Raw genomic sequence first — 24,445 nt, 5'->3', positions numbered from 1 at the left:
ACTTTAATGCTCCAAGTCCCATGAAATAACCTCTGCTGTCATTTGGCGTTATATGAATAAAATGTAATACTGGGGTGTCGAGGGAAGCTGCCTGCTTCACAACCCCACTGAGATACAGTTCCATATGGTTCGTGAGGCTATTTACTAGATTATTTCTTCAACTCTCTCCTTAAAACAGTTCGCTTGAGTTTAAAAGTTTCACACTTCGGTTTTTACACGTCAAAATGTACGCAGAGTGAAACGAGCCGTCCCCCCCGTCCCCCCTCCTGCTTCTAGTTTTTGTGTTAATCAAAGCTGCCTGCCGGCTCCAATGTGTATTTATTACACCGAAGATGCTCAGCAAAAAGTAAACACGCATGTTTACCAAACTGTTCAATTATATTTACATCAAAAGGCCACATGCTGCCACCTTAAAACTGATCATTTTTGTCGATGGCACTAGAAAATTTCACTCCTAACATGAACTAAAAAACATACGAGACAAAGGTGGAGTGTTGAAATACGAAACAGATCCCAAGTGTTGAACCCGACTTTCTTATAGCGGTTGTTACTGATGATATTAAGGTGAAGGCCCTTCTGCTAAATCTACAGAGTTCCCATGATCATTAGACTCAGTCTGCTCTGCTCTCTGTAATATCTCCATAGGTGCTTTGTCATCTTTCCCAGGATTGAAAAGCGGAAAGACTTCGCCTCTGAACGTAGCTGTGAAAGAGATAATTAGTCTTTGAGCTTCCACGTTATAAAAGGAGAGCTCTCCGCTGTCATAATTCAAATACACACCGACCGTCTGCGGTCTTTCATGGGCAGGCAGTGAAACTTTCGGTTCTGTGCTAAACTGAAGACAATCTTCAGAGTCGTGGGAGGAGGACAGGAACCAGAAGCCAGTAGATGTGTTTGTAGAAACGTTGAAGTCATGAGGAATTTCAGCTGCACTTGTAACTCCTACCCACCAAGAATGTTTGAGAAAACCTGTCTTCCCCAAAGAAACCTCCCAGTAGTGTTGTCCATCAGAGAAGCCAGGTGTTCCTCTGATCGCGGTCAGACAGGTAACCCCCTTTCCGTCAGGAAAAGGACCGTCGCCGTCTCTCAGTTTGGAGTCTTTGATTTTGAGGTACTTATTTTCTGTCTTCACGAGTTTAATATTTACTGGTGAAAAGTGAAAACAGGTTTAGAAAGAATGACTGAGGTGTTGATCGAGAAAAACACAAGTAAATATGTGTGATTGTCACCAAATTGAATGAAGTGATTACCATAAGACTTGTCAGCTGTTGATAGAGCTGTAGAGAGCAGAGAACACATCTGTTAATATATTTCTTCCTCATAACATTGTTTATTTGAAAGAACAAAGACAAAGTGAGTTACTTCTTACCTTTCGGTAGAAATGGTTCATTTTCTGGAGAGAAAAAACAACAAATAATTTATTGTTCTGTATTTTTATGGAGGAACTCCCTGATTTCACACATAAAGTTCAAATTGTTTGCTCTTAAAAAAATACAAAATGTTGAGCCCTTTCTTACCATCAGTGTGTTTACTTTCTGATCTGGATTTCTTCTCTGAAACATAAAAGAAACATTTGATTTCACCCAGTGTTCATATCTTCATGGCTATGAATACACTTTTAATTCGTTGTCATCCGTGTTGTCTGTTTAAGGATTTCATGAGTCTGTGTTATGTATTAAATGTGATAAATATTCATCTACAATCAGACATTTACCTCTGACTTTCTTCATGAAGCACATCACTCCAAGAACAACTAACACGGTGATGAGGAGGAGTGCGAAGGTCACCCATCCGCCCGCTGAGGATCCTGACGCAAGAAATATTTTCTTTACGTTTTTGTTCTCAAATTCATAAAGAAAACACAACTGTTGCACACATGCAGATGTTTGTCTTTACCTGTTTTTGGTTGAGGAGGACTTCCCAGGTGCAGTCTGGCTTCCTTTGTCTCTTTACCTGTGAGACCTACCGAGCAGGAAACCTCGGAGGAGCTGCGGACGAGAAGCCAACTGTGGACTGAAACAAACCTGGAGGAGGCTGTGTGGTGCACCAGACTTTTCGGGGTCAGATCTCGCTGGCCGTCTGACCAGCGCAGCACAGGTTGCGGATACCAGCCTTCAGATTCACAGCTCAGATTCAGCATGTTATCGTCTTTCCACACTGCTGACAGAAGAGGAGAGCTTCCCGTTTCTAAGCAGAGGGTCGGGGGAGGAAGATGAAGAAACATTTGATGCAAAGGTAAATATTTTGAAACCATCCATGCTTTTGATTCTGTGTATTCATGACACTCACCTGTCACACTGAGACGAAGAGATGAGCTGTCGTAGCCCCGGTCGCTGCTGACATAGCAGGTGTATTCACCTACATCCGCAATACTGACGTTGACCAGCTTCAGGCTCACGTCACCTGACTTCAGGCCGCCGGACGCCGCATCCTTTAAGCCAAACGAGACTCGGCCATCGTACGAAGCGTGCTGCGAGCTATCAAACTTTTTCGCCTGGTACAGGATGATGGGGCGATCGAAGTCACCACGGTACCAGCGTACCTCCAGATCCTCTGCGTTTTGCAGTGGACTGAGCCAGCATGGTAATACGGTTGTGTGGCCACGCGGCACGGAGTCAGGAGCCCCGACCTGAACCACAAGGTTTTCTGAAACTGCATCGGAAATGTCTTTGGTCAAGTTCATCTTATTTAGAACTTTCACATTCTTTGTGTTAAGACAATTACTATTTAGTATTAAATGAAGATGTACTACCTCTTAATGCCTCATTACTAAAATATGTAAGATGAAGGCCTGTTTTATATACAGTATATAAAAAAATATGGGCCATTGTATCAATATATAGGATTTCATTTACTCCCTAATGTCGGTATGGGTATCAGCCCCCAAAACGTAGTATCAGTTGGGATGTAGTTTAATTGTTAGGCAAAATCATGTCTGGTTTAAAGAGGACATAAATCTCTTTTCCACAAATATGGGTTGATGTGTTTAAGTGGAAAAATAACAGCACAAATAAAAAGGAATAAATGCATAAGAAATAAAATTTTAAAAAAAGCAATACAGAATAAGATACTCAAATTAGGAAAATCACACAAATAAAACCGGTGTGGATGTTAATCTAGACTCAGTAATTCTCACCAGGAGTAGCGCTGCACAAAGACGCACAGAGCAAAACGAGCCAGGAGTGCGTCATCCGTTGGTCTGCGGGAGTTAAAGAAATGATGAATGAAAGTTGTGTCAATAAGAAGACGGTCTGATCTCCACACCGAAGCCACGAACATAAATTAATCCAGTCTGAATTACAGAATTTTTTTTAAAAAAACTGCGTAATATTTCACACACACACACACACACACACACACACACACACACACACACACACACCATGCAAATAAATCTCGGCCTACCCATTATGGCTTTGTGGTTCCAGGCGGAAATATCCGTGAAGGATATTGTTAGGATTAAGTTGCGGTTCCCGACGTAAAGACCACACAAAAAAAAATTAGGTTGTAATTCAAAACCGGATTTGAAGTCAACTTCGCCTGTTTTGGTATAATATCTTTTCGTGGACTTCGATGAATTGAAAAGAGAAAAAAAAACCTCTCCTGATAAACCGCGGTCGTTGATCCAGATGTTCACTTTCACTTTCGAACATTTGTCCACGTGACGTGTCGTCAGGAACAAATACATCCACAAATGTTTCCTGAAGGATATTTAGCAATTGTGAAGGAAACTGCAAAACCACCTGGAAGTGCATTGACTCAAGTAGCAGCACCGTTTTGATGGAGGCCTACTTGTAAGAAGTTGAAATATTTGCTCCTGTTTCCAGGTTAAGCAATAAATACCTTTAATGTGTCTTAATTTTCTGATCAAATATAGTCTTTTCTGGGTCATTCATTTGTAATCTGCTAAATATATACTTCTAAAACAATGTTTTCAAATCTGGATTAGACAATGAAACATCCTGATAAATGATTATTATTTTATTTTATTTATTTATTTATTTTTACTAAAACTCGATGATATTCCCGGACAGGAGAGATCTCGCGGGAGAGTCCTGCGTCCAGGTAATTGGTTAACGCCTGAAGGGGGCCTAACGTTAAATGATATCGGTTTCAAAATAAGAGCATAGAGCCAGTGACGGTACCAAAAAAATGAAAGAGATGGACTCTTAATTCATTAAATTTAATGAATTAGATTTAATTTAATGAATTAAATTTAAATTATTTAATTTTGTTTAAATATTTTTTAAAATATTAAAATTAATATTAAATTAAAAATGTAAATAAATTATTATTTCAATAATTATTAAATTCATTTAATTCATTAAAAAAAAAAACCGTAATTGTGTTGCTTTTTAAGGTGTGAGTACACAAAGTAAACAATATAAAGGTTTAAATTCAAATCCAATTGTCCTTATTTTGAAAAATTTTAACCGGAAGCTTAAGTGGTTAAATGTCGTGGTCGAGTCAGGAGCAAGTTCTGGTATCAGGTCCAATTTGGAAAGCGTTTGCGCGGCGTTACGTCGTTTATGCGCTGAACTGCAGGTTGGAAAGCTCTCCGCTGAGCGTCGTGCGTGGACTCAGTGAGGATAACGTGCTTGTACGGTTAGTTGGAGCTGCTTTGCATTCGTCGACGTTGCAGCGGGCGTTGGCGGTGTAGTTCACTGACCCTCGGATATATGGCGATTTAGGAAGTCCGAGGACAGAGTCGTAAGTTCAACAACAACAAAAAAGAAAAATGTCTCAAATCGACGCTGACGACACCACTCCGTTGCTGAGGGATGACGACAGCAGGTAAAGTGCACTGACATTAACGGGACACGCAGACTTCAGGTGGAGGACACATTCAATAGGGAGCTTTACGCATGCATTGTTTACCAAACAGCGTGTAGAAGCACCGGTGTCACGAGCCCTGTGGTAGATCCGTTTATCAGCCTTTATACAACCTAATAAATAAAAATTTTAAAAAGCCCCTGTACCGTCTTGCACCCTTTGCCTGTGAGCAGTGACGTCTATCAGGATGATGATGATGATGACTACAGAAGTCGGTGGAGGTCCATCCGAGTCATGTACTTCACCATGTTCCTCAGCAGTGTAGGTGAGTGATTTATTTTATTCTTTTTAACACTGGTACTTTTATAATGTTGAAAGTCGATCACATCACTGCAGGTTGTGTCATGCAAAAATAAATAAAGACAAAGCGAATTTTCCAATGCTAAGGTGGTGAATAGTCATTATTGGTGTCGAATAACAAAACAACAACAACAACAAAAAGCATTAAATTAACAGTCTTGTCTTGTCTGAGACACTTTCAATAGTCCTCTTCCTTGTGTCATATGTCCCCTCTCAGGTTTCACTATTGTCATCACATCATTGTGGCCCTATTTGCAAAAGGTATGTATAACTCGCCATTTCGTTCGTGAAAAAGTTGTTGTCCGGTCTAATTTAAGAAGTGGTTTTTTTTTTTTCCGGTCGAAGGCTTTCTCTGTCAGCGCGAACAGGAAGTGAAAAAAGGATATTTTGGGGCACTATATTTTGCGCACAAGTCAAAATGAGTAAACGATGCACACACTGGTTGTGTGTCTGATGTAACCGCGTGCTTCGGTAATGGGGGAACAATAACGTCATACGAAGTTAACTTTTTGTATTTGTTTTTTTGACTTACCTGCTATCTATTGGCTGCGCTTCTTTATAGGTTGATGATGACGCCAACGCCAGCTTCCTGGGATGGGTGGTCGCGGCCTACAGCCTCGGACAGATGTTGGCGTCCCCTTTTTTTGGCCTATGGTCTAATCACCGGCCACGGAGGGAGCCGCTGGTGTGCTCCATCTTAATCAACCTGTTGGCTAATGTATACTACGCCTACGCCGAGCTGCCTAAGACCAACAACAAGTACCACGTACTCGTATCCAGAGCCTTCGTGGGCTTTGGAGCAGGTGATGTGAGAGCTCGAATATGTTTTACGTAGAGAATTTTGTCAAATGCTTGCGTAACTGAATCCCCGTCTTCCTTTTTTTTTTTATTTTTGATTGGCTCCGTCTCGCCACACGATGATACACGTCGCACTTACATCAGTCGCGGTCTCCTCATGACAGGTAATGTTGCCGTGGTGAGGTCCTACGTTGCTGGAGCCACATCTCTGAAAGAGAGGACCAACGCCATGGCAAACATGAGTGCCTCTCAGGCCCTGGGTTTCATCCTCGGACCAGGTAAAGGAGGCTCGTATTTTGTGAACCTGACCAGCAGAGACACGAAAGCTGCCAGCGGAGGAGTGAACGGTTGAACAACATTGTTGAATGAGCTTTGGGTTTCGTCAGAAATATTTTCACGTCTCTGTTTGTGTCAGCCCTGCAGGCGGCTCTGTCGTCCATCGGTGAACGCGGCATCACGGTGAAGTTCATCGAGCTGCAAATAAACATGTACACTTCTCCAGCTTTACTCGCGACTGCTTTTGGCCTCGTCAACATCCTGCTCGTTATTTTGGTGTTGAAGTAAGTGAACAAAAAAAAAAACACAACGTGTAACTTTACTCTCTTCGTAGATTATTAATTGGAGTACAAACTACGAAGAGGAGAAACACTTGCAATCATTTTCAATTAAAGTCACAACAACACAACGAGTCATCTCAGGGTACTTAACATAGTAGCTCCTTCCAAAAGAATCTAACATGAGACATTAGAGATGGTTTCTTTTGCCTTTCATTCACAGTTTGTGTATTGTCGTGTATAATAGTGAAACGGAAAACCTGTCAGTGTTCAGACGGACATCTAATTATCTGAACGCGGACTCTTAAAAAACAAATAAAAGTGTGTGTTGTAATTGTTTCCATTAGAGAGCATTTTGTCGATGAGCATGGAAGACAAATTCGAGCCATCAACTACACCGCAGACGGTATGTTTGTCAAACCTATCTGCATTTCTATTAGGATAGTGACATAATGCATAAACACAGAAGGTCTTGACTGCAGAGGACATGCAGAGGACATGCAGACACAACTAAAAAGTATTTGGGCTCAAACATTGTGTCCCTCAAAATAAGATCAGCCGACGGGCTCAAGGGTCATGACACAAGGCAGCCGTGTTTGACGCCTGCACTGACTGCTGCTGATGGAAAATCATGATTTGAGCTATGAAAGTAAATCTACAGGGCGTTGTTCTAAAGTTTTGGTGCGAGTTTTCATTGTCTTCCTCCCGTCCCTGTAGATAGAGTTGACACGTGCGAAGAACCCGAGGGAACCATCGACCAGGTCGCTGTCGTGAGTTCCAACATCCTGTTCTTCGTCGTCATGTTCCTCTTTGCTGTCTTTGAGACGTACGTATTTCTTTAAAGACTATTACGGTCAAACTTGGAATATAACCGACACTCGTTTGTACCTCTGACTGTATGTTTTTATTTTTATTTTCAGAATTACCACCCCCTTGACCATGGACATGTTCGCCTGGACCAGGAAAGAAGCTGTGCTGTACAACGGCATTATCATCTGCTGCATCGGCTTTGAATCAATCCTGGTGTTTGTGGTTGTGAAAGTGGCCGCCAAAAGGTAGCCTCCCTCACGCGTGGACGGATTCCAGTTGAATTCAACTTCCCCTACATTTGGTTAATCGAGAAGAAATGTTTGCTTCCTTCCAGGTTTGGGGATCGTCCGGTGTTCGTAGCGGGTTTGGCTGTCATATTCTGCGCCTTCTTTATTCTGCTTCCATGGGGAAACCATTACCCTAAAATCCACTGGGCAGGTACGATTGATTCATTGAATTACACAGCTTTTCATTTAAAAAGATAACACAGCTGTAACTGCTAGAATAGGATTAAAAGCGAAAGGATTCAAATGTCTCTTTGGATTTGCTCACGGTTTAGTTTTTTTTTTTTCTTTTCAAAACGCAGACCTCAAAAACATCTCGGCGGTCAGTCAGATGTCTGAGGCTGTGAAGGCCTCCAACAGCTCTATGGACCAAACCGGCTGCCCGTACGAACAGACGTGGTGCCAGTATACCCCCGCCATACACTTAGCCCAGTTCATTTCAGCTGCCGTCTTTATCGGGGTGGGGTACCCAACCTGCAACGTGATGTCCTACACACTGTATTCAAAAATCCTTGGCTCCAAACCTCAGGTAATGGAAGTGGCTTCTTCCATTTCTGAAAATGTTGTTTTATTTTGCGACTTAAAATGACTGTTGCGATCAATCCTCTTCTCTTGATGTCTTCAGGGGGTGTACATGGGCTGGCTGACGGCGTCGGGGAGCGGCGCTCGGACTCTCGGCCCCATCTTTGTTTCCCAGGTCTACACCATCTTGGGCCCTCGCTGGGCCTTCAGCCTCATCTGCGGTATGGTGGTGGGGGGCCTCATCCTCTTCGGCTCCATCTACCACAGACTCATCTCCTTTTCTGCCCGTCGTGGAAGGATTGTTGAATAACAAGCTCCCGCCGTAGAAACTGATGGCACTTTCATACACTTATTTTTTTTTTTTTTTTGCCCGCAGTGCTCGCTGTGATGATCGCTGTTTGTTGCCGTTACTTCCTGTTGAAATGTGATACTGACAAGCCTTTTCTAACTTTTGTAACTCAGGGTTTTTGACCTTCAAACTCGATGGTGAAGAGACGAGGCTCGGTTATTTCTCGCGACTCGACCAGAGATGACCACTTTGCGTGTTAATAAGGGAGTCGGACCTGCAGCTGCACTTTCACTCGCTTGTTGTGAAAGACGGCCTGTGACGCATGTTCATGACAAACGGCAGTAATGACAGCGTGGTGATTTTTGTCATGAAAGAAATGTCTCTTCAGAGGTTGAAAAATACTTTTCTCTATAGTTGGCACTAATTTAAATATTCCCTCTTTTATCTCTTTTCTGCAATGGGGACACGTTGATAATATTTTCTGTTAATGACTTTACCTGTTGTTGTTTAAAACTACAGTTGTTTGTCTCTTCACAAAATGGTCTCTGTGTGTGTGTGTCTGCTAAATATTAACAGAGTGAGGACTTAAAGATTTAACGTGACCTTGTGTTCTCCACTTTAATTCATTATTATTGCGTAAAATTGTTCCATTTTGTTTGTTTACTACGATGATGAAATGACGATGTATGCGACACGCTTGCATCGAACCTCAGGGGAGATAAACTTTTTTTTTAAAAAAGCTCTTTAAATCAAAGAAATACATTCAACAACAAAAAACACACAGTTATGTGGTGTCTGTATACGAGAATGTTAAAAAAAAAAAACAATAAATTTGATCACTGACTGCAATTTGTCTTTAATACCTACATACAAAAAATATATATTATTACAGAGGCGATTTTGCACGGGGTTGAATGACAAGAAACCCATTATATACTAATTTAACAGTAAAACTACCAATAAAATGCGCTGGTGAGGCTCGTTTGTCGCGTCATAGTTTGACACTTCTCGAAATGGGAGAGTGCGCATGCGTGCACCGTTCTGCTTCTTGTTTACGCAAAGCGAGGAGGAAAGATTTGGTAGCGACGCGCGAACAGCGGAAGGACTTTAATGCTCCAAGTCCCATGAAATAACCTCTGCTGTCATTTGGCGCGATATGAATAAAATGTAATACTGGGGTGTCGAGGGAGCTGCCTGCTTCACAACCCCACTGAGATACAGTTCCATATGGTTCGTGAGGCTTGTGCAGAGCCTGCTGAGGGTTGTGTCAGGACACTTGGGAGTGCATACGAGTTAGCGCGTGTAGCTCTATAAAGGCAGCGTATATAAAATCTTTGGGCTTCAGTCGTGGGGCGTTCAGAGGTTGAACACGAGAAGGGAACGGAGTCGGTTCGACTTTTGGAGCGTTATTCCTCAATCGCGTAGCAAGTCATGAAGAAGTCTTGTTTGTTTAAAGGCACAAAAAGTGATTTAATGTCAGCTGGATGCCCTACAATGCTTATATTTACTAGATTATTTCTTCAACTCTCTCCTTAAAACAGTTCGCTTGAGTTTAAAAGTTTCACACTTTGGTTTTTACACGTCAAAATGTACGCAGAGTGGAACGAGCCGTCCCCCTCCTGCTTCTAGTTTTTGTGTTAATCAAAGCTGCCTGCCGGCTCCAATGTGTATTTATCAAAAGGCCACATGCTGCCACTTTAAAACTGACCATTTTTGTCGATGGCACTAGAAAATTTCACTCCTGACATGAACTAAAAAACATACGAGACAAAGGTGGAGTGTTGAAATACGAAACAGATCCCAAGTGTTGAACCCGACTTTCTTATAGCGGTTGTTACTGATGATATTAAGGTGAAGGCCCTTCTGCTAAATCTACAGAGTTCCCATGATCATTAGACTCAGTCTGCTCTGCTCTCTGTAATATCTCCATAGGTGCTTTGTCATCTTTCCCAGGATTGAAAAGCGGAAAGACTTCGCCTGTGAACGTAGCTGTGAAAGACCCAATTAGTCTTTGAGCTTCCACGTTATAAAAGGAGAGCTCTCCGCTGTCATAATTCAAATACACACCGACCGTCTGCGGTCTTTCATGGGCAGGCAGTGAAACTTTCGGTTCTGTGCTAAACTGAAGACAATCTTCAGAGTCGTGGGAGGAGGACAGGAACCAGAAGCCAGTAGATGTGTTTGTAGAAACGTTGAGGTCATCAGGAATTTCAGCTGCACTTGTAACTCCTACCCACCAAGAATGTTTGAGGAAACCTGTCTTCCCCAAAGAAACCTCCCAGTAGTGTTGTCCACCAGAGAAGCCAGGTGTTCCTCTGATCGCGGTCAGACAGGTAACCCCCTTTCCGTCAAGAAAAGGACCGTCGCCGTCTCTCAGTTTGGAGTCTTTGATTTTGAGGTACTTATCTTCTGTCTTCACGAGTTTAATATTTACTGGTGAAAAGTGAAAACAGGTTTAGAAAGAATGACTGAGGTGTTGATCAAGAAAAACACAAGTAAATATGTGTGATTGTCACCAAATTGAATGAAGTGATTACCATAAGACTTGTCAGCTGTTGATAGAGCTGTAGAGAGCAGAGAACACATCTGTTAATATATTTCTTCCTCATAACATTGTTTATTTGAAAGAACAAAGACAAAGTGAGTTACTTCTTACCTTTCGGTAAAAGTGGTTCATTTTCTTGAGAAAAAAACAACCAAATAATTTATTGTTCTGTATTTTTATGGAGGAACTCCCTGATTTCACACATAAAGTTCAAATTGTTTGCTCTTAAAAAAATACAAAATGTTGAGCCCTTTCTTACCATCAGTGTGTTTACTTTCTGATCTGGATTTCTTCCCTGAAACATAAAAGAGACATTTGATTTCACCCAGTGTTCATATCTTCATGGCTATGAATACACTTTTAATTCGTTGTCATCCGTGTTGTCTGTTTAAGGATTTCATGAGTCTTTATTATGTATTAAATGTGATAAATATTCATCTACAGTGGGTACGGAAAGTATTCAGACCCCTTTACATTTTTCACTCTTTGTTTCATTGCAGCCATTTGCTAAAATCAAAAAAGTTCATTTTATTTCTCATTAATGTACACTCAGCACCCCATCTTGACAGAAAAAAACAGAAATGTAGAAATTTGTGCAAATTTATTAAAAAAGAAAAACTAAAATATCACATGGTCATAAGTATTCAGACCCTTTGCTCAGTATTGAGTAGAAGCACCCTTTTGAGCTCGTACAGCCATGAGTCTTCTTGGGAATGATGCAACAAGCTTTTCACACCTGGATTTGGGGATCCTCTGCCATTCTTCCTTGCAGATCCTCTCCAGTTCCGTCAGGTTGGATGGTGAACGTTGGTGGACAGCCATTTTCAGGTCTCTCCAGAGATGCTCAATTGGGTTTAGGTCAGGGCTCTGGCTGGGCCAGTCAAGAATGGTCACACAGTTGTTCCGAAGCCACTCCTTTGTTATTTTAGCTGTGTGCTTCGGGTCATTGTCTTGTTGGAAGGTGAACCTTCGGCCCAGTCTGAGGTCCAGAGCACTCTGGAAGAGGTTTTCTTCCAGGATATCTCTGTACTTGGCCGCATTCATCTTTCCTTCAATTGCAACCAGTCGTCCTGTCCCTGCAGCTGAAAAACACCCCCATAGCATGATGCTGCCACCACCATGTTTCACTGTTGGGATTGTATTGGGCAGGTGATGAGCAGTGCCTGGTTTTCTCCACACATACCGCTTAGAATTAACGCCAAAAAGTTTCATCTTGGTCTCATCAGACCAGAGAATCTTATTTCTCATAGTCTGGGAGTCCTTCATGTGTTTTTTGTCAAACTCTATGCAGGCTTTCATATGTCTTGCACTGAGGAGAGGCTTCTGTCGGGCCACTCTGCCATAAAGCCCCGACTGGTGGAGGGCTGCAGTGATAGTTGACTTTGTGGAACTTTCTCCCATCTCCCTACTGCATCTCTGGAGCTCAGCCACAGTGATCTTTGGGTTCTTCTTTACCTCTCTCACCAAGGCTCTTCTCCCACGATTGCTCAGTTTGGCTGGACGGCCAGGTCTAGGAAGAGTTCTGGTCGTCCCAAACTTCTTCCATTTAAGGATTATGGAGGCCACTGTGCTCTTAGGAACCTTGAGTGCTTCTAGGCAGAAATTATTTTGTAACCTTGGCCAGATCTGTGCCTTGCCACAACTCTGTCTCTGAGCTCCTTGGACAGTTCCTTCGACCTCATGATTCTCATTTGCTCTGACATGCACTGTGAGCTGTAAGGTCTTATATAGACAGGTGTGTGCCTTTCCTAATCAAGTCCAATCAGTTTAATTAAACACAGCTGGACTCCAATGAAGGAGTAGAACCATCTCAAGGAGGATCAGAAGAAATGGACAGCATGTGAGTTAAATATGAGTGTCACAGCAAAGGGTCTGAATACTTATGATCTCTGATCTCCACACCGAAGCCACGAACATAAATTAATCCAGTCTGAATTACAGAATAAAAAAAACTGCGTAATATTTCAGGATTCACACACACCATGCAAATAAATCTCGGCCTACCCATTATGGCTTTGTGGCTCCAGGCAGAAATATCCGTGAAGGATATTGTTTGAATTAAGTTGCGGTTCCCGACGTAAAGACCAAAAAAAATTAGGTTGTAATTCAAAACCGGATTTGAAGTCAACTTCGCCTGTTTTGGTATAATATCTTTTCGTGGACTTCGATGAATTGAAAAGAGAAAAAACCTCTCCTGTCTGTATACAAGAATGTTAAAAAAAAAAACAATAAATTTGATCACTGACTACAATTTGTCTTCAATACCTTCAGTCTTTTACATGCAAAAAATATATATTATTACAGAGGAGATTTTGCATGGGGTTGAATGACATGAAACCCATTATATACTAATTTAACATGTAAAACTTACCAAATAAAACGCGCTGGTGAGGCTCGTCGGTCGAAACGGGGAGAGTGCGCATGCGTGCACCGGTCTTGTTTACGTAAAAAGGGGGCGGGGGGAAAAGAGTTGAGAGCGGCGCGCGAACAGCGGAAGTGAAGAGGCTTGTAACGTCAGCGTTTAGTAATGCAGCCCGGAGTGGATTTAAGTCTAATAAGTCCAATTCAATAGCGTACAAAGTTTTGTCAGGGCGCGTTTTTTTTTTTTACTAAACATGGAGCTATTTAGAGACGAGACCGGTAAGAAAAGGCTCATTTTTGCCTCTTTTGGGGGAAAAAAAAAGTTAGCGGGCTAGTGTAGCTAACAAAAGCTAGCAGGAAGTTATCAAGACCACAGATCGCCCCTTTTTTTTTTTTTTTTTTTTTTTTGTTAACTTCATGATTACACGACGGGACTCACGTTGTTTGTTTGTTTTTCTTCTTTTCCAGAGTATACGGACATCCGCATGGTCGTAAGTATACATATTGTTTTGTGTACACAAAAAAAAAATTATAATCTTTAACATCAGGCACTTTAAAAGGCTCCTAAATGGCTTCGAGATGTTGTTGACTGTTTTAAAATGTTTAAATCAGCGCATTTTATTTTATATTTTATATATTGAACAGCGTTATAACGATCGTGAAAGTAGGTGAATATTTTTTGGCTATAATTTGGTGAACTGGTGAAGCTGGTATCATTATTATAATATATATATATATAAGATATATTATCGATATTATACATACGTGTTGTCTTTTCCTGGCTTTAAAAAGGTTATTTACATGTCATGACTTTTGTTGTAATAATATTGAGGTATTTGGTCAGAAGATGTTATGTTTTATTCACATTTTCAACCACAGTCCGTGAACATTTTTTAGACTTTTCAAAATAAAGGTAGTCTAAACATTAAAAATAAAAATGTAACGATGCACATTATATATAAATATAAATAGAATAATATTAAACTAATCAATCTATGTTGTCCAAAGAGCATAAATGAAAGCAGACTGTTTTGTGGTTGTTGTTGTTGTTTTTTAAATGAGGCAGCTGTGAAAAAAAAAATCCTTCAAGATCTTTCTTAGTCCCAACTAACCAGGATATTTTCACTTCCTCTGGTTTGCATGTCTCTCTGCACTACTGAGCAAAACCTCACATTTGTATTTTAACCCGTCGAACAAAGTTGATGTATAAGCGTGCGTCATATTCTCTTGTTCACTATAATAAGGTTTTAACTTTTCATTTGATTAAATTTCATGTCAGTATCACGATATGCAGACATATCAGACTATTACGCTTATTTTGGGGCATTTTTAAGTTCCTCAAATTTATGATGAAATTCTTTCGTCATATCATCAAGAATATTGTTTTTGCAGACATACCATGAAATGTCAGAATATTATTTTCCGTACTGAGTAGTTAAACATCCGTCTGTTGAAAGGAGCCGGTCTGCTCCTGTCGATCCAGTGAGTCAAGAGTTTCTTCTGGGTAAATGAAAGTGAAACTTAAGTCTGAGCTACACGGCTCCGGACAGACCAGACGTTTTGTTGTTCAGCCTGCACTGGGACCCGAAAGTCGTCTGAAGATGGTGCGTTGCTCTGATGTTTGTAAGCAACGGTTCAGGAATGCCTTTCTCATATGTGTGTGTGTGTGTGTGTGTGTGTGTGTGTGTCTCCTGTTTAGCAAAGGGTTGCAGATATGTTTGGGAGATATCCTCATATTCAGAGGATAGGATTTGGCTTTCTTGGTAAGTTGATGTCACGCATCGCATCTGCTGCGACCGCTATCGTTCTTCGTGAAATTACATTTCATTTAAATGTGTTTATTAAGGAATTCAAGTTCAGGAAATCTGTTGTAAACCGAAAGATAATTGTTCCTGACAGGCTTGGATTATGAGGTTGATGTTTCGGGTGAGGATTACGGCAATTGGACACATGGTCATAGCGGCTTCCATGGATACCCAAGGAGAAGCGACAGAGGGTTAGGTGGGAGGTCCTATCAGCCTCCACAGCGTTACTATACTTCTGCTGATGACCCTTCCTCTGACCAGGCAAAGGACAGCGTGAGTTCACTTTTTATTTTTGTCTTATCGAAGCCACGTGACTTTATTTTGACGTCCGCACGGTTCAACATCACGCGACGTTTGTTTCGTGCAGGATACTGAAACTAAAGCCGGCGTAACAAAAGAATCTAGAAAAAACAAGGCTGAGCGGAAGCGTCTTAAGAAGCAGGTAAGTTGTGCTTTTCTTCAATACGAGCTGCTTCGTAACGAGCGGGTGTCGGTTTCGCGCGAATGGAAGTTCACTGCGATCGTTCCTGTCCAACAGAAACAGAAGGAAAGAAAACGGCTCGAGAAGTTGGAGAAGGAGAAACAGAACCCGGTAAAAAATGAAGAGGTGATCATCACTCATTTGGGCAACATCTTCATGTATTCGTCAAGCTTTTGGTTTTTAACAGGTTTGTTTGTTTGGTTGTTTACAGGGAAACGATGTTGCTCAGGAACCTAAACAAGACAATACCAACAATTCTAGTGATACGCTGTCGGTCTCGGCTAAAGATACAGACACCAGCGACGGCAGTGAACGCGAATCCAGCGATGAAGACGGCGACTCTGAGGTGCCAGTGCTCTGTCGCTATCATTCAAAGAGTTTGTCACGATACAGAACTTATGTCAGGATGACAGATCTATGTTTCTTATCATTAACTGGCTACCGATGAAATGCTTCCTCACGCAGTCGAGGAACCTCATTTGTTTTGTCTTGTTTTATTGAAATCTTGGTACATTTCTAATGTCATCATTTGACAAACCCTTTTTTCTTTTTTCAAGTCCAAAGGTTTGTAAGAGTGTTTGTGTTGTGTTTTAAGGAGCTGGATATGACGAGTACTTTTGTGAGCAAAGCTGCTCTTATAGCTCGGCGTCAACTGGAGAAGAAGCCCAGACCTGAGTGGAAGGAGAAAAAGAAGATCCCGGATAAAGAAGAACATAAAACCGTCCCCGACAAACCTAATGAAGACCAGGAGGCTGGAAAGAAGGTGACCTGTCCTGCAGAGAAGTCCACTCACTTCATAACAGATGATTATATTCCAGTGACTATAGGTTTGACCGTGATGCTGTAATAATGGCTCATGTAATGCTTATCTTGCCGTGTAAACAGGATGTTGCCTCGTCTAGCAGCCCCACCTTTGAAGATAATGTAAAAATAAGCACCGACCTCGCGGGTAGGTTTTTGTCCTCACAGCATGAACACAAACTCCCAGCCACATGGGTTGACTTGTTAATAAATATTTAATTGGTTCTTCTGTTTTTTTTTCTTCTAGTTATTGGAAATAAGTTTGCGAGTGCCGGAGACTTTAATATGGCTGTGAAGTATTTCACGGACGCAATTAAGTACAACCCTACAGAGTTTAAGTAAGAAAACGTCCCTTTACTTTGATTCAAATAAAGTTACTGATGGTGCTTCCACCACCACTGTTGTTGTTGTTGTTGTTTTTTTTAATGTAATGTTAAAACTGTATTTCTGTTGCAGGCTATTCGGCAATCGTTCCTTCTGTTTTGAAAAGTTGCAAGAATACGACAAGGCTCTGACTGACGCCGTGCTGTCTCTCGGCATTTGTCCAGGCTGGGTTAAAGGCCTGTTTCGAAAGGGCAGAGCTCTGGCCGGTCTAAAGGTAAATAGTCCACCAGTCAGTCTGCACCACCCACATACAGTGTGTCCTGTTTTAGGTGCTGTTTGTTGTGTCTAAGTAAGAGTTTGTGGGGAAGAAAAGACATCCAACAGGCAGATGATCCGTAATAACAACTTTTACACTCCTGAGTTTGGATTTCAAAGTCAATGTTTATTTTGTGTGTGTTTGTTTTAGTAAATACACATTATTTTCATATTAAATTACACCCCAGGGTTGTAGGTGGTGGTAATTTACTTGTAAGTCTTTTTTCTTTTGTTTACATTATTTTATTTACAGTTCAGGTTGCTGTGACTTCGATCACTCTGACACTGTTGCAGCGCCACTGAAGCATTCTCACAGGCTCACTATTTACTCTGACTTGTTTTGACTGCGTGTTGAATTACAGTATTGTTAGTCAGACCATGAGTCAGCCTGAACCTTTGATTTAGTTCTGAGGTGAAAACACTCCTTTTTTTTTTTCCTCTCTTCTCATTCAGAGGTATGAAGAGGCGGCCGACGCCTTCAGGGACGTCCTCAAACTGGACAGTTCGTACGCAGAAGTTGCGCAGGAACTGATGCGGGTGCAGATAACACAACTAATGGTGTGTATCGGTGACACATGCTGACGTAGTTCTGTACTCCCTGTAACCACATTCATTGTTTACATGTAAACAAAAACGCAGCGTCGGTTTTATCAGCCCGGTAATTACTGCTTCTTAAACGTGTGATTCTTTGTGTTGCTTTAGGAGTCCGGTTTCACTCGGGAGCAGAGCTCAAATGCTTTAATTATTCATGGGACGGTAAAAAAAGCGTTCGAGGTGCTGTCCAAATTAAGCCATCGACCAGGTGAGCGTCTCACTGTCTCATTACACCACGGCGAAATGAAACCCTCTTCACAACGTTGGAGCTCATCTGTGTACAATCCACGAAAACGCGTGTGTTTTTCACTTCATGTTATAAAATCCTCAATGAAAAACTGTCCTCTTTGTGTTTTAGGAGCGATTCCAAATGACACTTTCCATCCAGCTCGTGTCGCCGGAGTCTCTCCAGTCCTTTCAGCCAACACCAACCCTCCCCATCCTCCTCTTCCTCAGTCCCAGGATGCTCCCAAAACAACACCTACGAACGAACCTTTAGGCCCTGTCCACAATATGCCCAACGTCCATAGTCAGTCAAAGCCCATTCATACTGATACCGTGAAGACCAACTTTGAGCATAATCGATCACCACCGTGAGTACTGATTCTGTCGCGTGAAATGTCGAGGCTGTTTTATTGGAGCATTACTTCTTCTGTAAATAATGTCGCTTATTCCTGCTGTTCAGAAACAAAATCCTGCGTTCGCTCTGTGTAAAGTTGATTTGAAGTTGAAGGAACCGAGGGAGATAAATCAAGCGCATAACTTCTGAAGTTTAGTCTTTTTTATTTATTTTTTTTAGCACAAAATGTCCTCACGGTGTTCCTGCAGCTCCTGATAAATCCTGTCTGCAGAAACACAAACACAGCAAGTCGTTCTCAAAAGACGACCTTTGGCCTTGATTTCTCACTCGGGCTGCTGAGGCCTCACAGTAGCTTCAGCTTGGACACATTGATTTAATGTCACTGCGGGCACAATTATCGTAATTTATCCTTTTTAAATGCGTTAAATATGTCATTAACGTATGAATTACTAAGCCCTCTGGAGAGCAGCATTAGGGAGTGTAAACAAAGATAAATTAAAAAGATGATCCTCGATGAGTTCTTGCGATGGAAGAGCGAAACAGACATTTTGCTAATCTTTACTGCTTCACCTCTAATGAGGCAGTATATTCCTTCAGAGCAGAAAATCATTAGATGCTTTCATGCAGTTCGGACCGTGTGTGTAATGAACGATTGTTTGTTTATCTACAGAGTAACAGTCCCGATCGCTGTTTTGTCACCTTCCTTTTCTTTTTGTAAACTTCTTTATTTTTTCTTTTCACAGGGAGCTGTTTCCTGTTTGGGTGGGAAACTTGAATTTTCCAGCAACCGAGAACATGATAGCCAGCATGTTTAAGAAGTGAGAGAAGCTGCCGGCATTTCAGCCGCACCTAATTTTGTTCACGTTATCTTTTATCATATTTATTCCCACAATTAAAGTCATGAAGTGAGATATTTGCCGTTTATGCTCGGTAACAACTGGTTGACTCGCTCTCCTCCCGCAGGGTTGGAGTCGTTTACAGCGTTAAAGTTCTGACTGTCAAACGATGTGCCTTCGTAAACTTTACTAAACGGGAGTACTGTGATGAAGCGATCCAACGCTTTAATGTAAGTACGTCCTGAACTGGGTCTTAAGATATTGTTGTCTTTTTTTTTTTTTTACATTTTAAAAACAAATTTTTATTTTAAATTGTCCAAGTTCACCTCCGTGTGTGTGTGTGTGTGTTTGAATTTTCTCACGTAAAGTGTTTCTTAAAGCTCAGAAATTCAGGACAATAACATGAATGCTTGAATCTGTACTCTCGTTTTCACTGTTTGTTGTCACTAAAAATCAGCCGACTCGTTCTGCGTCCTTCTCATCAGAGAGTAATTAAAAAAAAAAAAAAAAAATCACATTTTTGTTGCGTTGTTCTCGCGGTGATTCTCTTCTCCTTCTCTAAAACAACGTTTTGTTCACGTTTCAGGGCGTGGACTTCAATGGTGGCAAGCTCGCGGTGAGATACCCGGACAGGATCGCTCCTGGAATGGGCATTTCCAGGTCGGCCCTCAAAGCCGACGATCTGCAGGATGAGAATGTCAGGTCGGTGCTTTTTGTACAGCTGCGTAGATTTTTAAAGGGATAGTTCACCATTTTGGGGGGAAATATTGTTTAGATCCCGCTGGCCGGATCGACAACAGCGACGACACACTACAGGATGCCGCTGGGAATAAACACAGTCCCAGTAACAAGGCTGCACATGGGACCTACTTTGTATTGTTATTATGTATTATGATTATAGTGTTGAACTGGTTATCCAGGGAGACGGACTGTTGCGTGTTTTCATCAGAGCAACATGTTCAGACTGAAGGTGTGGAAGGAATTACCCTCAATTAACTGACTAATAATCCAAACATGTGATCCTGAGTTAGCCGAGTAAGGTGGCGTGTTCAGCCCTGATTCAGTGACCAAAACAAAACCGTGTTGGTGTCCGCGCCCGCTGTGTTTATTTACAACAGCAGCTTCCAGTTGGTCGTGTTAAAAATGAACACGTGTCGACATTGTCGTTGCTTCGGCCAGCAGGAGCTAACCGGCTGTAACGCATTAACTCGGATCATGTAAAAACGTGAACTCTTTTATTACGAACTGAGTCGTAACGTTTGACAACAGAAAGATTGAACGATCACAAACGATCGGATCGTTGCCATAGAGATAGAAGTATGCAGCCCTTTTTCAGGTCCACGTTTCTTAAACTCGAGAGCACACAGAAACATGAAACGCATTCAGGCTTCTTCTTTATTCTCATTTTGGTGGCTGCAGCTTGTGGTGCAGCTGAACTGTATTACACTGAGGTGTTTTTTGTTTTTTTTAATTATTATTTTGTCCACCCCCCCCCCCCCCCCCCGTTTACATCAAGTATAACGCTCAGCAGTTCAACAGCAGCACAGTCGGCCTCCATAGAGGCGGGTTTATTGCAGGACTCCGGTGTTAGACAGCGTTAGGCTCCGAATGTTAAACCGAGAGTCATATTTACCGTCTACCGCCGTTGATTACAGGCAATACGAGTTCGTTGACGGGGGAAGCCGAAGGCCCGTTCGTCCTTATAAACACGTCCCCGAGCACGGAGGAAACCGCTGAACGGAAACGCCTTCGTCTGACTGTCGTCGACAATAGAAGCAGAATCACTTAGCGTTCAATACGAGCTCATCGATGGTATGTACAAAAACCTCCGAGGCCTCCCGATGTAACGTCTGTGCTTTATTCAGACCGCAGAAACACGCTTCACAGATTATTTTAAAGAAATGGTTGGGTTTTTTTTTTTGTCGCTTATAATGACTCCCGCTGATCTAAAAAAAAAAAAAAAATGTTTTGTTGTTTTCTTACCTAAAAGTACACATGATCTGATTTACGGAAGCTGTGTTAAAAGCCGCGCGATGCCGAGCTCGACGGGTACAGCGGAGAGGTGGTATTTTACGTTTAGGAAATCTTTTTTTTTTTTAGTTTTTCTTCTTCTTCATGTCTTAAATGAGACCGTTTGTCCGGCAGACTTCTGTGATTTCAACACTTTACAGTTGAGCGAAGCCGCCGGCTCCCAAATACTGGAAAGTCTTCAAAACGAATATAGGTGTTCAGTTCAAATGTATAAGAATGTTTATGAGTTCTGGTGTTATCACTGGTCAAAGGCAGGAATCATTCTTGGTTTAATTTTTTTGTGATGTTAACCTGTTTTTAAAAACATGTGCAACTTCAACAATAAGGTCTTTTATAAGAGCGTCACGTGTATTTTCTACATTACCTTTATTCAGTGTGTTTACTCCAAATTCTTTATTACTGACTGGACTTTTAGAATCTCTTTTATCAGATCTTATACCGTATAATTCAACAGGCAGTATTTACTTGTGTACTCTAATCGCTGTTTAACTGTTCATGACTCGTTGTCGTCGTTGAAATCACGCTTCATCAGTGCCTGAATATCGAGAGGCTCAAAATATGGTTCTTCACCCGAATGGCCTCGTTAGTTAGGGAGATGGTGTCCTTAATCCAACAAATAAAGATGCTTTCATACTCTGAATTCCTGACTCTCTTTTTTTTTTTTTTTTTAAAGGATACTCGTGAGTCTAAAAATTTAAACAATAGCCAGAATAATCCAGATTAATACACAAATGTTGTCTGTTATTCAGCCTGAGGATGGATGGTTTCAAAACCTTCACGTAGTAAAGTTTATCATACTGGAAAAGGGTTGTGACATTTTTTTTGTTTTATTATTACATTTTTTTTCATGCTGAACCCCTCGACCTATCAGCTCTGCAGGAATTACCGTAAAGGTTAATCTAATGTATGCAAGCGGTGCCTGTTTCTAAAACAAACCATGACGGACCAATCCAGTTTTAGCGAGCGTGCGACACCTGCCTGTGGTTCCACGTCTACGGGCCACTAGATGGCAGCACGCGCAAAGTATTGGATCCGTGGAGTCTTTTCAAAAAAATCCTCCATAAGCAGTGGACATTTCCTGTTTCAGCACAAATCTCTGAATACATAATCCTATTTTCTAAACGACACGTGAAGATGAAGTCGCCCGGCGGGCGCTTCCCCCTGCAACAACAACAGGCGGCTTGAATGCGTGTTATCACTCAAATGTGAGTTTGTGCAGCTTCATGTGAAACTTAATAACCAGCACAGCTTGATTTTGAAAAAAAAAAAAAAAAAAAAAATCCTACAGGCTTGTGGGCTAATGTGCAAATAATATTTTGTTGCAGCTTTCACCTTTTGACAAATTTCCCTTCGTGATGTTTGCGACTACGTACAGGGAGCCGCATGCGTCAGGCCGTCGACGCGTCCATTAACTGGTTGATAATCCATATTATTTACATCCAAAGCGATTTCTACGCTCAAAATGTTGAAAAAAAAATAAATAAAAATGTCCTATTTGCGAATCGTTCGATGATGCAACACCAACCATGAGGCAATCTGTGGATTGAGAGCGACGTCAGAATGAAAGGACGCCAGGACTGGCGTCCCGACAGCGTGTCGTTTTCTGCTCCGACCGAGCCGCTTCGGTGTTCACGGTCGTGTCCGATTCTTCTGGTTTAACCCCGATGAACTGCTCGACGTACGTTTGTGATGAAGTGAGATCTCACGACATGAATTATTGTAGGAACGGGAGCCGAGAACTGTGGGGAGGCTTTTCAATTGGAGCACGAGCGGAAGGACAAAATGCCCTTCATCCTTTTGAGATCGGGGCCCACGGAGCGCCGTGTCGAACTTGCCGAGCTTTCGGTACATATTACATTTTTAATTTGAAAATCGGGAGGAAATATGCTCCACGTTTAGCTTTTAAACCGAAGTGCACATGAATCCAAAACAGCCTCAATCTGAGGTCTTCAGCGTTTGGAGCCACATGAAGGTTTCGGCAAAATTAAGAAATGAATAATTGAACTCCCTTGTGAACTGATCTAAACAACCTTTCACCTGCCAGCCACATCCCTTCGTGTGGGGTGTCATTACAACGGGGTCGGGAGTGAATTATTAGATCGGAAATGTGACTCGCAAATACGAAGACCAAACACGCACGTTGGCTGAGTGTTGACTGCGTGAACGAGTTGCTCAATATACCTGCTGTGTTTTGAAAGTGAAAGTCTTTTGAGGTCACCAAGCCGTTTCTATTTTTTTAATGGCGACTTTGGGCTTCATTAGAAGCAGGAGATGTGCAATGTGCCCACAACCGTGACTGCAGCAGCAGCAGGCTGCGGTGATATCCGGTCTTAACCTGCCACTTAGAAACGCCGCGCCCGGGCCCGAGGAAGGCCAAAGTCAATATACGTCTGTTTCCCCGAGTCTCTTTTTCTAATGAACTAAATGTCAGTTTTTTTTTTTTTTTTTAAATGTTGTAGAATTGTTTCAGTTCGGATTCAGTGTGTTTTTTCGGTGTGCGTGTGATTGTATTGTCAAGCATTTTGAGCGTTTCCAGGTGTCCGATAAATATTTTGTTTGTATGATGAAACTTAAGAGTTTTAGTTGTTGTCACCAGTCGCTTCTAATTTCAATTCATTTCCGATATCTTTTCTGTTGCGGCCACACTTTTGCTCTTTATTGTGTATTTTTTTTAGTGTCTATTGGTTCCATTGGGCTCATTGGAGCCAGCCCCTAGCGGCCATCAGTGGTACTGCAGTTTAAGGCACTTCTGCTCCGGCCTCATTTTCCCAAAATCCGGAAGCTAAATGCAGTTTTACACACAGCGTACAAGCGTGAAACCACATCACAGTGTCGTTAAAGGTAAACCTGGTGAGCGGCTGCTGGCGCGCCATCACGGCTCTTACCCACACCGGCTGGTCTCTGCCTGAGGCCGGTGATGGCTGGTGGAGGGTGGAGGTCTGCTGACACGTGGCCGCCCGCCTGCTCCGCTCCCAGCTGCAGCGTCAAGGTCAGCCAGACGCTCATGTCAAACTCCACAGCGGGCCGCCGCCGCCTCGGAGAGAAGCCCAGTTCACAACGCTCGGTGCGCTTTAATAGGCAGCAGTTCCCGGCAGCCAATTAAACGAGAGGACCCTCTTTCAACTTCGAGAGTATTAAAGCGTAAACAAGAAGCAGGATCGGGAGCTTGCTGAAAATCATCTCTTCTAATATTTTCTAATGAGACACAAAATGTACTCTTCATCTTGAAGTTGAAAAGTGCTTCACCATGAGGTCCGTTCGTAGTGGTGCTTGACAGTTTGCGAACCCTTTTAAAACTTTCGTTATCTCTGCGTATAAACATGACCGAGAATATCATCAGATTTTCACAAAAGTCCTGCAGTTGATGAAGAGAATCGAATTT

At 42.0% G+C, this 24,445-nt stretch overlaps 4 protein-coding genes across 4 annotated transcripts; 2 read left to right on the top strand and 2 right to left on the bottom strand.

The window, feature by feature from the left end:
• Positions 1–40: 40 nt before the first annotated feature.
• On the bottom strand, positions 41–1,453 carry LOC138636023 (erythroid membrane-associated protein-like). Its single transcript, XM_069723809.1, has 2 exons — positions 1,251–1,453; positions 41–1,146 (listed from the first exon to the last, which is right to left on the bottom strand). Exons 1-2 carry the CDS (start codon positions 1,297–1,299, stop codon positions 560–562), a joined length of 636 nt encoding a protein of 211 aa, XP_069579910.1. The 5' UTR covers positions 1,300–1,453; the 3' UTR covers positions 41–559.
• LOC138636024 (butyrophilin subfamily 2 member A2-like) lies at positions 1,359–13,300 on the bottom strand. Its single transcript, XM_069723810.1, has 7 exons — positions 12,940–13,300; positions 3,137–3,199; positions 2,290–2,652; positions 1,897–2,187; positions 1,715–1,807; positions 1,518–1,553; positions 1,359–1,393 (listed from the first exon to the last, which is right to left on the bottom strand). The coding sequence occupies exons 1-7, from the start codon at positions 12,941–12,943 to the stop codon at positions 1,359–1,361; spliced, it is 885 nt and encodes a 294-aa protein (XP_069579911.1). The 5' UTR covers positions 12,944–13,300.
• mfsd8 (major facilitator superfamily domain containing 8) lies at positions 4,434–8,992 on the top strand. The gene is made up of 12 exons (XM_069723808.1): positions 4,434–4,794; positions 5,007–5,098; positions 5,351–5,394; positions 5,696–5,936; positions 6,096–6,209; positions 6,347–6,491; positions 6,833–6,891; positions 7,203–7,311; positions 7,406–7,540; positions 7,630–7,733; positions 7,882–8,108; positions 8,205–8,992. The coding sequence occupies exons 1-12, from the start codon at positions 4,739–4,741 to the stop codon at positions 8,409–8,411; spliced, it is 1,533 nt and encodes a 510-aa protein (XP_069579909.1). The 5' UTR covers positions 4,434–4,738; the 3' UTR covers positions 8,412–8,992.
• Positions 13,301–13,426: 126 nt separating the features above from the next.
• LOC138636018 (tetratricopeptide repeat protein 31-like) lies at positions 13,427–21,703 on the top strand. The gene is made up of 19 exons (XM_069723801.1): positions 13,427–13,575; positions 13,765–13,787; positions 14,996–15,059; positions 15,196–15,374; positions 15,469–15,543; positions 15,640–15,708; positions 15,794–15,928; positions 16,178–16,345; positions 16,468–16,531; positions 16,631–16,721; positions 16,840–16,981; positions 17,476–17,580; positions 17,725–17,824; positions 17,975–18,209; positions 18,940–19,014; positions 19,160–19,262; positions 19,619–19,734; positions 20,688–21,081; positions 21,113–21,703. The coding sequence occupies exons 1-18, from the start codon at positions 13,551–13,553 to the stop codon at positions 20,767–20,769; spliced, it is 1,851 nt and encodes a 616-aa protein (XP_069579902.1). The 5' UTR covers positions 13,427–13,550; the 3' UTR covers positions 20,770–21,081; positions 21,113–21,703.
• Positions 21,704–24,445: the final 2,742 nt, after the last annotated feature.

The sequence above is a fragment of the Brachyistius frenatus genome, unplaced genomic scaffold, assembly GCF_029030835.1.
Source record: "Brachyistius frenatus isolate BFR_SWC_R1_liver_20210118 unplaced genomic scaffold, ASM2903083v1 Contig_345, whole genome shotgun sequence".
In the NCBI taxonomy this organism is placed as follows: Eukaryota; Metazoa; Chordata; class Actinopteri; family Embiotocidae; genus Brachyistius; species Brachyistius frenatus.
The sequence above is the reverse complement of the archived record's forward strand: the minus strand, read 5'-3'. Positions and strand labels throughout refer to the sequence as shown.

Coding starts and splice junctions, on each gene's coding strand:
- LOC138636023 (XM_069723809.1), bottom strand. CDS start 1,299: ATGTGTTCTCTGCTCTCTACAGCTCTATCAACAGCTGACAAGTCTTAT. Junction 1,147..1,250: donor AACAGCTGACAAGTCTTATG/GTAATCACTTCA, acceptor ACTTTTCACCAG/TAAATATTAAACTCGTGAAG.
- mfsd8 (XM_069723808.1), top strand. CDS start 4,739: ATGTCTCAAATCGACGCTGACGACACCACTCCGTTGCTGAGGGATGAC. Junction 5,395..5,695: donor TGTGGCCCTATTTGCAAAAG/GTATGTATAACT, acceptor GCTTCTTTATAG/GTTGATGATGACGCCAACGC. Junction 6,892..7,202: donor CATCAACTACACCGCAGACG/GTATGTTTGTCA, acceptor CCGTCCCTGTAG/ATAGAGTTGACACGTGCGAA.
- LOC138636024 (XM_069723810.1), bottom strand. Junction 2,653..3,136: donor TTTGTGCAGCGCTACTCCTG/GTGAGAATTACT, acceptor TTTCCGATGCAG/TTTCAGAAAACCTTGTGGTT. Junction 1,554..1,714: donor CTTCATGAAGAAAGTCAGAG/GTAAATGTCTGA, acceptor TTTATGTTTCAG/AGAAGAAATCCAGATCAGAA.
- LOC138636018 (XM_069723801.1), top strand. CDS start 13,551: ATGGAGCTATTTAGAGACGAGACCG. Junction 15,060..15,195: donor GATAGGATTTGGCTTTCTTG/GTAAGTTGATGT, acceptor TGTTCCTGACAG/GCTTGGATTATGAGGTTGAT. Junction 19,015..19,159: donor ATAGCCAGCATGTTTAAGAA/GTGAGAGAAGCT, acceptor CTCCTCCCGCAG/GGTTGGAGTCGTTTACAGCG.